The sequence below is a fragment of the Pezoporus flaviventris genome, unplaced genomic scaffold (genome assembly GCF_033815535.1).
Source record: "Pezoporus flaviventris isolate CSIRO_AGI_PZ_B2104156 unplaced genomic scaffold, CSIRO_AGI_Pfla_v1 ptg000071l, whole genome shotgun sequence".
Lineage (NCBI taxonomy): Eukaryota > Metazoa > Chordata > Aves > Psittaciformes > Psittacidae > Pezoporus > Pezoporus flaviventris.
This window is the reverse complement of record NW_026892619.1, coordinates 2,329,732-2,344,613: the sequence shown is the minus strand read 5'-3', so window position 1 is coordinate 2,344,613 and position 14,882 is coordinate 2,329,732. Positions and strand designations below refer to the sequence as shown.

General features: G+C 56.4%; 2 protein-coding genes across 3 annotated transcripts in view; one reads left to right on the top strand and one right to left on the bottom strand.

Annotated features, from left to right (window-relative positions):
- Positions 1-14,882, bottom strand: part of STAR (steroidogenic acute regulatory protein) — a 225,103-nt gene that overhangs the window by 192,701 nt on the left and 17,520 nt on the right. The window lies entirely within an intron of this gene.
- EIF4EBP1 (eukaryotic translation initiation factor 4E binding protein 1) lies at positions 4,007-8,783 on the top strand. Of its 2 annotated transcripts, none has more exons than XM_061472522.1 (3): positions 4,007-4,177; positions 7,135-7,305; positions 8,387-8,783. In XM_061472522.1, exons 1-3 carry the CDS (start codon positions 4,030-4,032, stop codon positions 8,416-8,418), a joined length of 351 nt encoding a protein of 116 aa, XP_061328506.1. In that variant the 5' UTR covers positions 4,007-4,029; the 3' UTR covers positions 8,419-8,783. The 2 variants fall into 2 exon arrangements, with proteins under 2 accessions (XP_061328506.1, XP_061328505.1); XM_061472521.1 differs by having other exon boundaries at positions 8,384-8,783.

The following is a 14,882-nucleotide window of genomic DNA, read 5'->3' as shown; positions in this document are numbered from 1 at the left end:
GTTTGCCTCCTGGCTGCAGGAGGGTGAGGGGCTGGCCTCAATTTGGGGTGAAAAGGGCTCTTTTGGGTGAAGCCGGGGATGTGGGTGCCAGTGACAGCATCCCAAGCGGACCCATGGCTCCATGGAGCCACCTCGGTGCTGCCTCTATGGAGCATCCCCAGCCACTCAAGCTCCCAGTTATCCCCAGCAGCATCCCTGCTTCCCAGCATCCAAGTCCGGGGATGGCTCCTATGCCATGGTGGCTGTTTTAAACCCATGTATTCCTCCTGATTGCCACCTCTTTCCTGAGGGAAGCAAAAGGGGAAAAGCTTCCTCCCCACTGGATGCATCCCGGAGCTCATGGGAGAAGTGGGTGCTGGGATGGAGAATGGCTCCGGATCCCTTGGAATGGGAGCTGAGCAAGATTCCACAGCTCCAGGTACCCTCAAGGGCTTGCAGCCCCTCTGTTTCTCCTGGCATAGAGCACAGGTGGGTGTTTCCATGGGCACACAGCTCACATCCCATCCAGAGCTTGGTGTTGGGTGATTCCCAGCTGCTTTAGTTGGGGAGAGACCAGAGGATGGATGAGGAGGGATGTGATGGGGATGTGATGGAGCCAGGGAGGAGGAGGCAGAAGCTCAAGGCCTGTTTCCAAACCAGCAGCTCAGCGCCAGCCCATGAGCATCCCAGTTCAGAGGGACCCAGCAGAGCAGGATGCTGAGGGCAGGATGCTCTCAGTGCAAGCAGGGGATGGAAACCTCTCCTTGGGCCCGTATTCCTGCAGCATGGAGGAAGGGCAGCAGAGAACCTGAGGAAGAGCCTGGGATCCGTATGGAAGAGCAGATTGCTCAGGAATACTTCCCAACTCCAAGCCAGCTTCCAGCCCCATCTATGGAGCAGGCTGGAGCCGGATGCCATATGGCAGAGGGATGCAGGATGCCATGCGGCAGAGGGATGCAGGATGCCATGCGGCAGAGGGATGCAGGATGCCATGCGGCAGAGGGATGCAGGGTGCCATGCGGCAGAAGGATGCAAGGTGCCATGCGGCAGAGGGATGCAGGGTGCCATGCGGCAGAAGGATGCAATGTGCCATGCAGCAGAGGGATGCAGGATGCCATACGGCAGAGGGATGCAGGATGCCATGCGGCAGAGGGATGCAGGATGCCATGCGGCAGAGGGATGCAGGATGCCATGCGGCAGAGGGATGCAGGGTGCCATGCGGCAGAGGGATGCAGGGTACCATGCAGCAGAGGGATGCAGGATGTCATGCAGCAGAGGGATGCAGGATGCCATGCGGCAGAGGGATGCAGGATGCCATACGGCAGAGGGATGCAGGGTGCCATGCGGCAGAGGGATGCAGGGTGCCATGCAGCAGAGGGATGCAGGATGTCATGCAGCAGAGGGATGCAGGATGCCATGCAGCAGAGGGATGCAGGGTGTCATGCAGCAGAGGGATGCAGGATGTCATGCAGCAGAGGGATGCAGGATGCCATGCAGCAGAGGGATGCAGGGTGCCATGTGGCTGATGAGCAAAGGCTTCCCTCCTGATCCAGAGATGCATCCCAGCTCCTGGGGGTTTGACTCGGTGCCATTCGCTCTGTTTCTGTCCCCCTGATCCCAGGGGATGGGACACTGGGAACACTCTAAGGCCTGGTGAGGGTTTTCCTGTGAGGGCAGGGCGGAGGAGCACTTCCCACAGGCAGGATGGGCTTGTTTATGGGGCAAATTTTATCTGCACAAACAGCCCTTGGGCAGGCAAAGTGGATGTGGGATTGTCCTTATCTCGGCAGGCAATCCGAGGGGAATGTAAACACGGATGGGCTGGAAATGCCACAGCACAGGGACATCCTCAATGGGATGGGCAGCAGCAGCCAGGGAGCCATCATCACCCCGTCCTCTGTGGGGCTGGAATGGGGTTCGCAGCCATGGGAGAGATGGGGTTGGGCTGGAGATGGAGCTTCCCCATGCGGACAGGGGGGTGATGGATGGGGGAGATGGAAGCACCCATCCCCACTGCCCATCATGCAAAGCTTTATCCTCCCTTTGGTTTAGTTTCTGCCTGCCTGCAGCAAACCCCTTTGCAATCAATAACTGCAATAGCCCAATGCAATAGGTTTTTCAGGACCTATCAAACAGATTCCCCTCCTTGGGATCTAAACCAGGATTTAAACTGGGATTTAAACCAGGTCAGTAGCAAAGATGCTGCAACTGATGGGGAGTGGGTGAAGAGATGGGTACCTCCAAGAAGCTCCCCTTTTAGAAAGCAATAAGGTGATAACCTTGTCTCCCATGACGATGATGAAGGGCTTTCCTGCCCCGGAAAAGGAGGCACAGGAGTCCAGCCCCCCTTGGACATCACTGAGCTTAACAAAGGCAGTGAGAACTGAGCATCCCTATCCCTGGTCCAGGACAGGGACTGCCCATCTCACACCGCACGGCTCTGATGCAGCCTTTTGGGGTCTTCTGGGCACCCCAAGTGCCCCCTACACCAATGGGGATGTGCCTGCAGGTCACGGCATGGAGTAGCATCTCTGCGGGACAGAAAGGATCAGCCCCCCTGAAGTAGTACCTCCAGAAAGGGCATTTTGGGGCATTTTGAACACCCTGGAGGGTTTCCCCCCTTTATTGCAGCCAATCCTTGCCCCCACCCTGGGGTCCCCAAGGCACCGAGGGCAGATTCCCTGCTGAAGCCAGGATGTGGCCTTCATCCCTGACCTCCCCACGGCTCTTTGACCCCGTAATGGTCCATTCTTTGGGAGGAGGAGGAGGAAACGGCCGCGGCCGCCTCGCTGGGTTGGGGGTCACGGCTGATGTCATTCCATAGGGCAGGAAGTGCTCTTTTCCTGCCCCAGCTCCCGGTGATCGATTCAGCAGCCGGCACAGGGCGAACGCAGCCCCCCTGGCACCGCAGGGCCCCCGAGGATCTTATGGGCACTGCAGCCTGCCCGTGATCCATGGGGGCTTTGGGAAGCGGAGCCCTCCAAGTGTCCCTCTCCATACTGATGCCGTCCTGGAGAACGGGCTTAGATCCACGCCAGCAGGCCAGTCTCCAAAGGGATGAGGTTTCATCCCCAGGGATGGGGCAGTGGAAGCAGGAAGGGAAGGATGGAGAGCGCCGTGTCCCCCTCCGGTGCAGCTTGCGGCGGCCGAGCTCCATCTGTTGGAGCCGGGATGACGGTGGGGCTTGGGCAGGACCCTGCATCCCACCGCCTCCTGGCAGCTCCAAACCCCTTTCACTGTGGATTCACCAGCACAGCCCAAACGGGTCCGAAACACTGCTGGGTCCCTGCTTCCCTTCCATCCCATAGTGACCCCCTCTGCCTCCATCCGCGGGCAGGGCTGAGCTGCCGGCACTCATCACACTTGTGAGCAGCGCGGTGATGCTGGGGGGGGGGGGCAAGGATGCTCACAGAGGCTTTGCGTCGGGGCTCATCACCCCTGTGCACCCCAGTTCTCCCCCTGCCCAGCCTGGGGACCCCCCCCACCTCCCCGCCGCTCTCCCCCTGCCTCTTTAAATGCTTCATTTAATACGATTTGCAGGAAAACACCATCATTTCTCACTGCCCCAAAGACGTGGGGGGTGCGGGACACGTGTGCAGGCTCCGTGTGGTGTCCCCCATCCCCGTTTGCTGCCTCCCGTCCCGTCCCCCCCCCCGGAGGTGGCAGAGCCATTTGTGACGGACGGGTGGGCTGACATCTGTCCCGCAGGATTCACACGGGGACCCCCGGGACCCACCGCAGCGGCCACCTGAGCTGCATGGGGCAAGCTGGGGCGGGGGGGGTCCTTATGGGGGAAACAGTGACCGGGGCAGCGCTGTCAGCATCCCCGTGGGGCGCTGGCTGCACCATATGGGGCCGGGGGCACTGGTGCTGGGGGGAACCGAGGGGCACTAGGACCCGGCGTGCGCTGTCCCGATAAACCACGCCCCTTAATTGCATAAGCCACGCCCCTCAAATAGACCCCGCCCCTTACCCCGCCCGTGTCGGGGACCGGAAGATAGCAGCGGGGCGGTAACGGCGTGTCCCGGTCCCGGTCGCGGTGCTGACGTCATGTCGGGCCGCTGTTGCCAGGGCCAGACGCCGAGTCGCGATATCCCGACCCCCGGCAAGTGCTTGGCTCTACCCGACGGAGCCCCGCTGCCGCCCGGCGACTACAGCACCACGCCGGGGGGCACCGTGTTCGGGACCACGCCGGGCGGTGAGCGGAGGAAGGAAGCGGACGGCTCCTTGATCGGGATGGGGATGGGGATGGGGATGGATGGGGAGGACCTGGTGTGGGTTGGGGGGCTCTTCCTCAGGGTATGGGATTGGGGGGGGGGGGAGAGCGTGGGGATTGGGGCTCTATGGGGGCCCCCAGGCAGCAGCGCTGTGGGTGCTGGCCCTGCGGGGCTCATTTGGTGCTGGGGGGTCCCATCTTGCTGGTCCCTGGGTGCTTGGTGTGTGCTGTGAATAGGAACAAAGAGGTTTGGGGAGGGGGGGGGTCCCCACCTTCTGTTGTGGTGGGGCAGCATCCCCTGGGTGCCTGTGCTGAGATACGAGGCTATGGGTGCTGCTCCTGGGGGCAAACCCGTGTTCCCCTCCAGGTTCATTCTAACCCCTAACGTTTGTTTTTCCTTTGGCATAAGTAAACCCTTATATTCCTTGCTTTATTCCTTTATCTCCCTTCTGGAAACTCACTGCCGCAGGAATACATCGTGTCCCTCCCCTCTACCCTTGGTACCGGTGCTGTGCAGCCCCTTGTCACTGCCAGCAGTGGGATCCTGTATGGATTTCATCTTCAACCCAGTACAACGAACCTCTTTGGGATGGAGGCAGCAAAGGAGGGCTGCAGCGTGCATGGTCCCCATTTATCTCGCTGCACCTCGTGTGTCTCCGCGTGCTGCAGCAGGGAGATAACATAAAGGGCTCCTCCATCTGAAAGCTTTTGTGTTTAAGGGTTTGGCTTCCAGGCCCCATCCAGCTGATGGCTCTGGGTCAGTTGTGTGTGTTTCCAGCTCTCTGTGCTTCCACTGATCGCTGCTTTGAGCGGATCCTTTCCATACCTCTAAGAATTCCCCCTTCAATGAGAGCAGGGAATGATGTGCCTGAACCCCGGCCAAAAGAGCAGACTGGATGGGAGGGGATGGAGGATGCTTTCTTCACCTTGTGGTGTCCAGCAAGCAGGGTTCCAGGGGTTAACGTGCAGAGGGAAGGGGGAAGTGATGCTTCTGACTCACTTGGGGTTTGTGAAGAGAAGCAACTGAAGTTCTTGTGCTGTTGTTGCCATGTATTCTCTCCTTGAAAGCAGCGAGTGGCTGGAGCACTTCAATAGCACTTGCAGTAATTACAGTGGGCGATGGAGAGCGACTTCCTCGGCTCTATTCATTAACAGAGCAGAAATGAGCAATTAACAGCGTGCAGCATAACGAGCCCGAGGGTTCTCATGTGTCTCTGGGGAGGCAACGGATGCCTGGAGCAGGAGGAGAAGCACAAGCCCTGTTTGCCGGCCTGGGGTGTGTGCAGCTGGCACGTCCCCGGCACTCCCGTGACTGTGGTGCTGTTTGGGGACAGAGTGTGCTGCTGCCTGTTTGCCTGCAGGTGCCTGCTTGGGTGCCAAGAGGAGGCATGGTTCAAACCTTATCTTGTGTAGTCTGGAGGAGCCCTCATGGGAACCTTATCAATGCGTTTCACACCAAACGCCCCACGTTCGGGCTCCAAAGTGTCACTTGCAAGCGTGCTGAGCCTCTTGCTTCCTCTCTTCATCTGTTTTCTGCTCACTGAATGCTTTGCGTTGCTCCTTTGCACATAAGCCTGACGTAAGAACCATCTCCTGCTTCGGAAGCACTCGGTTTGGGTCCTTTTCCAAACGTTCCATGTGTGCAGCCCGTTCAAAGCCTTAACCTCCTCCAAAGCAGGAGGTTAAACCTGAAGAATCAGAAGAAAGAAGCAACCCGAGTTTGTTGTGCCTGATTTCAGAGGGGAACTGAGGATTGTGGTCCCTGCAGTCATCCCTTTGGCTGCGGGCAGCACTGGGGATGTGAGTGATGGAAAAAGGGCTTGGGGCCAGTGCTCTCTGACTGGAGGCTATTGAAAAGGTGGAACATGAACGTGGAAGCTCCTGAGCCGTGTTCCTGATCCTCTATCCATGAGCTGGGAAGCCCTGTTCTCTTCCACAGCTCCCAGCCTGGCCGCCTGCCTTCTCCAGTGCTGCAGCACAGGTCCGTGCTGGGTCAGCCCTGCCTTTGGATCTAAGGAAGCAGCTCAAAAGCCATGGAGTGAAAAGGGTTTCAGTATGTTGGGATCTCATTCCTGAGACCCAGTTATAGCCATGCCTCAAACCCCAGTGAGTTTAATGTTCCGGGACGGATGTTAAAGGAGGTTGTTTGCCTGTGCTTGTGTACTTGTAGTTAATGCTTCTTAGGGAGTGCCCAAGGAGAAGCTGCTTTTCCCTCTGGCTGGAACAGGAGCAGAGCAGCCTGGCCTTGATCCAGGGAATTTGCAGGCTTCTTCCTGCTGAAGAAGGAATCGCTCTCCAGGGCTTCATGGGTTAAGGCTGAGGTTGGTTTGGAGGGCTCCCTTTTCTGTGTGTGGCTTTTGAGCGTCTTCCAGTGCAATTCCTTTATAGGGAACAGGCTGTTCAGTCCAGCTGTGTTCCTAGAAATCCATGTGGAGGCTCCAAGTAATGCACTGGAGCTGGCTTGTTCTACACAGGGCAGGGAGACCCATGGAAACAGACACTAACCACTGCCTGTGTCAAAGCCTTGAATGCCTGGTACCCAAAACCAGACCCCTGGGCAGTGATGGGGAGGCACTGCCGCATCCTGCCTCGTGTGTGCTTGTGTCTGCAATGCCCAGCCTTTGACACCTCAAATGCCTGTGAGCAGGAGCTAAATTCAGTTTGCCCCCATTTCCTTTGGGTGCTGCTGTGGCGTTGAGGTGGAAGGGGATGGATCTGTTGCGTGCACTGTGGGGTTTGGGGTTGTGTTCTCTCTGCAGCATTAGCTGTTACTCAGATGCCTGATTCACACCATAGCAAACACAGTGTTAACAGCACATGGCTTGCTCGAAGGTAGCATAAAATGAACAGAGTAAGGGCTAAATAACTCTAAAGGTGGCTTCACCCCCGCAGCTGTACCCTGTGCAGAGCACCACCAGTGTTCTTGTCTCCACCCCCAGGTACCAGGATGATTTACGACCGTAAGTTCCTGATGGAATGCCGCAATTCCCCCGTTGCCAAAACGCCTCCCTCCGACCTTCCCGACATTCCAGGCGTTACAAGCCCAAACGTGGAGGAGTTGAAGATTGAGAGCAACCATGTCCAAAACTGTGAGGAGAAAGCGAGCGCAGGTCAGTGCGTGCACAGGCGCCGGTGGGCTGCAGCGCTGGCTCCAGAGCTCACGCAGGGAATGGAGTCATGATTCCCTATGAGAGTGATCCCTGAGAGCCTCTGCTCGAATCCGTGTGCTTGGTGTTCCCAGGTGATGAGGTTCTCATGGCTTAGGTTCTGCTGTGGCCCCGGGATTGTGACTTTTCAGATGGTATTTGTTATAAGCACTTCATGATGCTGCTGGAGCAGCGATGGGACAATGGGAGCAGCTGCTGCTGCTGCTGCCTCTCTTTATCCAGGCCTGGTTTGCAGCTCCTTTGCAGTTTTAAGCTTAGATACCAATTCCCAGTAGGATTTGCTCAGGGCTTTTAGGATCAACCTGAGCTGGAAATCGCTTCTGCCTGGTTTTGACACAATGCTGTATGAGAGAGCTCCATTTATGCAGCCAGCCTCCAATACCTGCTGTGTCGCTGTTTGTTCCATGTACCCGTCACTGTGGCTTCAGCAGAAGCTTGCAGGGGTGCATGAGAGCAAGGTGGAGGTTAGTCTGCAGGAGACCAGAGTTTGTCTGCCCCTTTGTGCACATCAGCACTCAAATGAAGGCTCTGTATCAGCAACACCGATGAATATTGCTCTTGAGCAGTCATAGAATGGGTTGGGTTGGAAAGGACCTTAAGCTCATCCAGTTCCCACCTGCTGCCATGGAGCATCATTGCTGCTCACGCTGGCGTCCTGTCCAACAGCCTGGGTACACAGCAAGTATGGAATGTGCTTTTGCATCTTGGTCACAGATGCTTGTACCAGTGATTGTTATCCTTTACATTGCTTTTCACAAGGATATGCAGAGTAGAAATGAACTACTTAAAGGGCATCTTTGCTGCCTCTGTGTGCAAGATCCCTTCTACAGGCAGAGCTTCCCTTTTGCTTGTACACGATGGTTTTCCTCTCAAACTTGATGGCTGAGTGGTGATTTTGGGTCCAAGTTGCCCTGTTCCTGAAGCAGAGCTGTTCCTTCAGTCATAGTTTTTGTATTCAGTCATGGTTTTGGTATCTAAAGTGAAGCTTTGAGGACTCATTGGTGGTTTTTCTTCCTCTCAGCAGGTGAGGAAGAGCAGTTCGACATGGACATCTAAAGCACGTGCCCTGAGAGTGCTTTATCCAGTGAAGCACCAGGACCTTGTCTTGAGGATTGCCACCAGCCAGGCTTAACAGTAGCCGATGCCTTGAGTGCCTTCCTGCTTCCCGGGAAAGGCAGTTTATTCCCTTTGGAATGTGTGTCACAAGGATGGAGCCTCAGCCTCCCTATGGGTGCCAATGCGCAAGCGCAGCCCCTGCTGATGACGGGCCTTAGAGTGCCAGAGGAGATGCTCTCAATGGTTTTGTTTCCAGTTTCATGCTTTTGTTAATCATTTTCATACTGTCAAAGGTACAGAAATGCAACACAAGGGAGAAATAAACATCACTTGGAGCCTCCTGCTATGGAGGGGGACGCAATAAACCCCATTTCCTTGTCCTTTATCCCTTCCAGCAAGGAATTGCCACCCTGCTGGGGGGAAAAGCCATCAGTACAGCCTCAGCTGAGCACTGTGCTACTGCTTTGCCCTGCAAAGCTGAGATGCCTCAAGGTCTCTTGGCAAAGGAGCTCTGTGTGTCCCCTGTGTAATCAGTGCAGGGGGTTTGTGTGCATTGGGGCTGCTGCTGCACCCAGCAAAGCCCATCCGGATGGTTCTGTGCTCACCCTCCAGGGCTCAGGATGCAGATGGAAGCGCTTGAAATCGGTTTCATTGGGGGGTTCTGCTTCCAAGCTGCCTTCTCCTAGGGCACAAACTGAGCCTTCACCTCCTGTGCTGCCATTCCTGCTTCCTGGAATGCTGGAGCTCTTCCAGCACATGGGTGTGAGCTTCACGATGGTTTTTCTGCTGGGGTCTTGGTCCACCTTGGAACTTTATTGCTGGTTTGCACTTGTTTCTCCTTCTTACAGTAGGATTAAGGCTTGGGGGGGGGGGGGGGGAAGAGAGGGTTGAAGTGGGAAGCTGGGAATAAACCTGCTTGGTTTGGAGAGGAGAATGCTCATCTGAGACAATGATTTTACTGTGGGAGTGTTCAATTTGGGCATCCCAAGCAAGTGCTTTTGTTCTCCATGTGGTTTAATAACTGTGCTTGGAGCAGCCTCTAACAGTGCTGCATGGCTGCCTTACGGTGATGGCATCTGCTGGTGATGGAGGCATCCCAAGAGGGGAATTGCAGATGAAGCCAGGGCTTGAACTTCAGACTTCCTAAAGGACAAGGAGTGTCTGTGCCGATAGCATTTAAATACCTGCTAATTAAGCTCAATTGTGGCATCATGACACGCAAGCCTTTACTAATGAGGAACAGAAGAAGCCGAGACAAAGCAATTGCTGCCGATAAAACTTGCCTTTCTTGCAGATAAGATGAAGCCCTTTCTCTGAAACCTTAATGGGAACCCATTGGGATGGGTTGCCCTCGGGTGCTGCGTTATCGGGCTTGCAACTCCAGCTGGGGTTTGGTTATGAGGAGGGAGGAGCTGTGATCGCTGCTGGGGCTGCTCCTTCTCCCCGCTGCATTCATGGCTGGGCATGGAAATGGGGCTAGAGATTGCTGCGGGGCTGATGGGTCCTGCCCATCGCGGCGACTTCCAGCTCCCGTTCCTTGGGAAGCAGCAGATTTGGGTTTAAATTGCATTTACCCTTCCTGAAGTACCTTTCCTCAACTGTGACACCCACTTTATCCACTTTCAGAGCGCTGAAAAGAGTTAAGGTGCAGTTTGCTGCTTGTCCTTGTGATGGGATGCTCTGAGACCTGGTACCCACTGGGCAAGGTCCTGCTGTAGTACCCAGTGGTGACGGTGGGATGGGGACACGATGCTGGTACCCACTGGGCTGCCCATCCTGGGGTGGAACAAGCTGGTTTCAGTCCTGCTATGTTACCCAGTGGTGAAGGTGGGATGGGGACACGATGCTGGTACCCACTGGGCTGCCCATCCTGGGGTGGAACAAGCTGGTTTCAGTCCTGCTATGTTACCCAATGGTGAAGGTGGGATGGGGACATGATGCTGGTACCCACTGGGCTGCCCATCCTGGGGTGGAACAAGCTGGTTTCAGTCCTGCTATGTTACCCAGTGGTGAAGGTGGGATGGGGACACGATGCTGGTACCCACTGGGCTGCCCATCCTGGGGTGGAACAAGCTGGTTTCAGTCCTGCTGTAGTACCCAATGGTGATGGTGGGATGGGGACACGACGCTGGTACTCACTGGGCTGCCCATCCTGGGGTGGAACAAGCTGGTTTCAGTCCTGCTGTAGTACCCAGTGGTGATGGTGGGATGGGGACACGATGCTGGTACCCACTGGGCTGCCCATCCTGGGGTGGAACAAGCTGGTTTCAGTCCTGCTGTAGTACCCAATGGTGATGGTGGGATGGGGACATGATGCTGGTACCCTCTGGGCTGCCCATCCTGGGGTGAAACAAGCCAGTTTCAGCCTTGCTGTGAGTTTCTGACCCGCAATGGCCAGAGCATGATTGGGAGCCTCGTATCAGGTACCAAAGCATCTGCTTGGCTTGTTTGGCTTGTCAGCTATTGCCAGTAATGCTTTCAAATCCCATTCCCTCCCACCCAACGCTTGGGATAACAAGTGCTGGAAGTGTGAAGTATTTTACCCGTGCCTTTGCATCGGTATCTGTGGCTTATGTAGATCTGGGGCAGCATCAAAGCACCAGGTGCCTCCGACAGCAATTCAGAGCCCATAATTCCAAAGGAGGATGAGCACCCTGAGAAGCACCAAGGGGGGCCCAGCAGGGCCCTGGGGCTGTGGTGCTGGGGGCAAAGGGAAGCTGTGAACGTGTGAACCTGGGTGCAATTTGTCCCCAAGCCGGTGCCTTGAAGTTCTCTTGGTGTGGGGTCTCAGCATCCCCTGCTCCCGTTCCTTATCCTTCATCCCAGGTGGGTTTGGACCCATATCCGTCTATGGTGGGTCTGTTGCTGGGTTTTGCACCAGTTTCTCCATGGGGTTTTACACCAGTTTCTCCATGGGGTTTTGTACCAGTTTCTCCATGGGGTTTTACACCAGTTTCTCCATGGGGTTTTGCACCAGTTTCTCCATGGGGTTTTGCACCAGTTTCTCCATGGGGTTTTGTACCAGTTTCTTCATGGGGTTTTACACCAGTTTCTCCATGGGGTTTTACACCAGTTTCTCCATGGGGTTTTGTACCAGTTTCTCCATGGGGTTTTGCACCAGTTTCTCCATGGGGTTTTGCACCAGTTTCTCCATGGGGTTTTGTACCAGTTTCTTCATGGGGTTTTACACCAGTTTCTCATTGGGGTTTTGTACCAGTTTCTCCATGGGGTTTTGCACCAGTTTCTCACTGGGGTTTTGTACCAGTTTCTCACTGGGGTTTGTATCAGTTTCTCCATGGGGTTTTGTACCAGTTTCTCCATGGGGTTTTACACCAGTTTCTCCATGGGGTTTTGTACCAGTTTCTCCATGGGGTTTTGCACCAGTTTCTCACTGGGGTTTTGCATCAGTTTCTCCATGGGGTTTTGCACCAGTTTCTCCATGGGGTTTTGTACCAGTTTCTCCATGGGGTTTTGCACCAGTTTCTCACTGGGGTTTTGCATCAGTTTCTCCATGGGGTTTTGTACCAGTTTCTCCATGGGGTTTTGCACCAGTTTCTCCATGGGGTTTTGCACCAGTTTCTCCATGGGGTTTTGTACCAGTTTCTTCATGGGGTTTTACACCAGTTTCTCCATGGGGTTTTGCTGCTGAAAGCCCTCGAGTAGGGGAGCATCTCATTGCCCTCCTGGAGGTGGTTTAGCTTCAGCATCCCTATGTGCTGGCATGGGAAGGATGGAGCCTTGCCTGTATCCTGTGCCTTGGAGGAGCAGCAGCACATGATCAGGGTGGAGCATAGGCACAGTTTGCTCTGGACACAGAAGGAACGAGCATGACCAAGCAGACCCGAGGGCTTATCAAAGGCCCGTGTGTACAAATGGGGCCCAGGGTCAGGTATTGTTCACCCCGGGATGCGGAGCAGGATGCGGGCGCCCTGCACGAGACAAAAAGGGGCAGGGATGGGAAATGTCAGGATAAAGCCAACACTTGTCCCCTCGGACCTCCCTGGAGCATCCCAGCTGTGCACAGCAGCCACACACACGGCTGCATCCCCTCCTCCTGGCAATCCCCATGCTCAGCCCATGGCAAAGGCAGCTCCTCAGCCTCTTAGTGTGAGTGGTGTGGTTTAGCCAGGCTTGGAGTGCCAGAAACAGAGCCATGGAATGGAATGGGTTGGAAGGGAGCTTAAAGCTCATCCAGCTCCCCATGGGCAGGGGCACCTTCCACTAGAGCAGGATGCTCCAATCCCTGTCTGAATCCCAGTCTCCCTTCTATCAGGTTCAAGCCATTCCCCTCGTCCTGTCCCTGCATCCCTTGTCCAAAGCCCATCTCCAGGTTTCCCATAGCCCCTTGAGGCACTGGGAGCCAGCTCCATGTCCCTGTTTGTGTATTGGGGCAGGAGCAGAGCTGGGCAGCATCACCCTGCTCCGAGATTAGATCCATGCTTCCCAGCCCAAGCCGGGCTGGCCCTGCTTTAAGCACGGCTTTATCATCACCAGCATCCCCGCTTTGATGTTTTCCTTACAGCCCTGGAATCTCAGCCTTTATTTTCCCACTGGGAACGGGCCTCTCCCTGCCCTACATCAACCTCTGAACCCGCTGCTTGATGGAGGGGCAGAGATGGCAAAGATAGAGCTGGAGGAGGGCGAAAGGGTTGGGGGGCGAAGCCTCCAGTAGCAAAGGCAAACCCGCTCGGCTTTCCTCCCCTCCGGAGCCCCCATTCCCGGGTTTCTGGGTGCAGCTGCCTCCTGCCAGGGGTTAGCCCCACACATGGCTTGACAGCCCCTGCAAATGACCCTCTAATGAGGGGCTGGTGGCAGTGTGAACGCCGTCGGGATGTGTAGGGAGCCAGGGGTGGGTCTGCCTGGGCTGCGGGGCCCAGACGCGCTTTGTTTATCCGCCGGCTGGGATGTGGATTGGGGATAATCAGGCTGGGCTTGGGATGTGGAGTGGAGCTGCTGGGGCAAGGAGGGGAGGGATGGGGATGGCCCCGGCCTGCCCCTGCCCGTGCGCTCCCACCGTGCCCTCCGCTGTGCTGGCTGCAGGCAGGGCGCTGGGACCCCACGGCACTGGGACCCCATGGCAGTGTGTCCCTATGGCAGTGTGTCCCTATGGCACTGTGTCCCTATGGCACTGGGTCCTTATGGCAGTGTGTCCCTATGGCACTGGGTCCTTATGGCAGTGTGTCCCTGTGGCACTGGGACCCCATGGCAGTGTGTCCCTATGGCACTGGGTCCCCATGGCAGTGTGTCCCTATGGCACTGGGTCCTTATGGCAGTGTGTCCCTGTGGCACTGGGACCCCATGGCAGTGTGTCCCTATGGCACTGGGACCCCATGGCAGTGTGTCCCTATGGCACTGGGTCCCTATGGCAGTGTGTCCCTATGGCACTGGGTCCCCATGGCAGTGTGTCCCTATGGCACTGGGTCCCCATGGCAGTGTGTCCCTATGGCACTGGGTCCCTATGGCAGTGTGTCCCTATGGCACTGGGTCCCTATGGCAGTGTGTTCTTATGGCAGTGTGTCCCTGTGGCACTGGGTCCCTATGGCAGTGTGTCCCCATGGCAGTGCGTCCCTATGGCAGTGTGTCCCTATGGCAGTGCATCCCTATGGCAGTGTGTCCCTATGGCAGTGCATCCCTATGGCAGTGTGTCCCTATGGCACTGGGACCCCATGGCAGTGCATCCCTATGGCAGTGTGCCCCCATGGCAGTGTGTCCCTATGGCAGTGTGTCCCCATGGCAGTGCGTCCCTGTGGCAGTGTGTCCCTATGGCACTGGGACCCCATGGCAGTGCATCCCTATGGCAGTGTGCCCCCATGGCAGTGTGTCCCTATGGCACTGGGTCCCTATGGCAGTGTGTCCCCATGGCAGTGCGTCCCTGTGGCAGTGTGTCCCTATGGCACTGGGACCCCATGGCAGTGCATCCCTACAGCAGTGCTTCCCTATGGCAGTGTGTCCCTATGGCAGTGTGTGCCCATGGCAGTGTGTCCCTATGGCATTGGGACCCCATGGCAGTGCATCCCTACAGCAGTGCGTCCCCATGGCAGTGTGTCCCTATGGCACTGGGTCCCCATGGCACTGCGTCCCTATGGCAGTGCGTCCCTATGGCAGTCCATCCCCATGGCACTGGGACCCTATGGCAGTGCATCCCTATGGCACCATGTCCCTATGGCACTGGGTCCCCTATGGCAGAGTGTCCTTATAGCAGTGAGTCCCCGTGGCACTGTGTCCCTATCGCCCTGGGATCCCATGGCACTGTGTCCATATGACACTGGGACCCCATAACAGAGTGTCCTTATAGCAGTGGGTCCTCATGGCACTGGATCCCCATGGCACTGTGTCCCTATGGCACTGGGTCCCCATGGCACTGGGTCCCCATGGCAGAGTGTCCTTAGAGCAGTGGGTCCCCATGGCACTGGGCCCCCATGCATGTACCATGTCCCCATCTATGGCTGGGGGAGCCTGGGAGA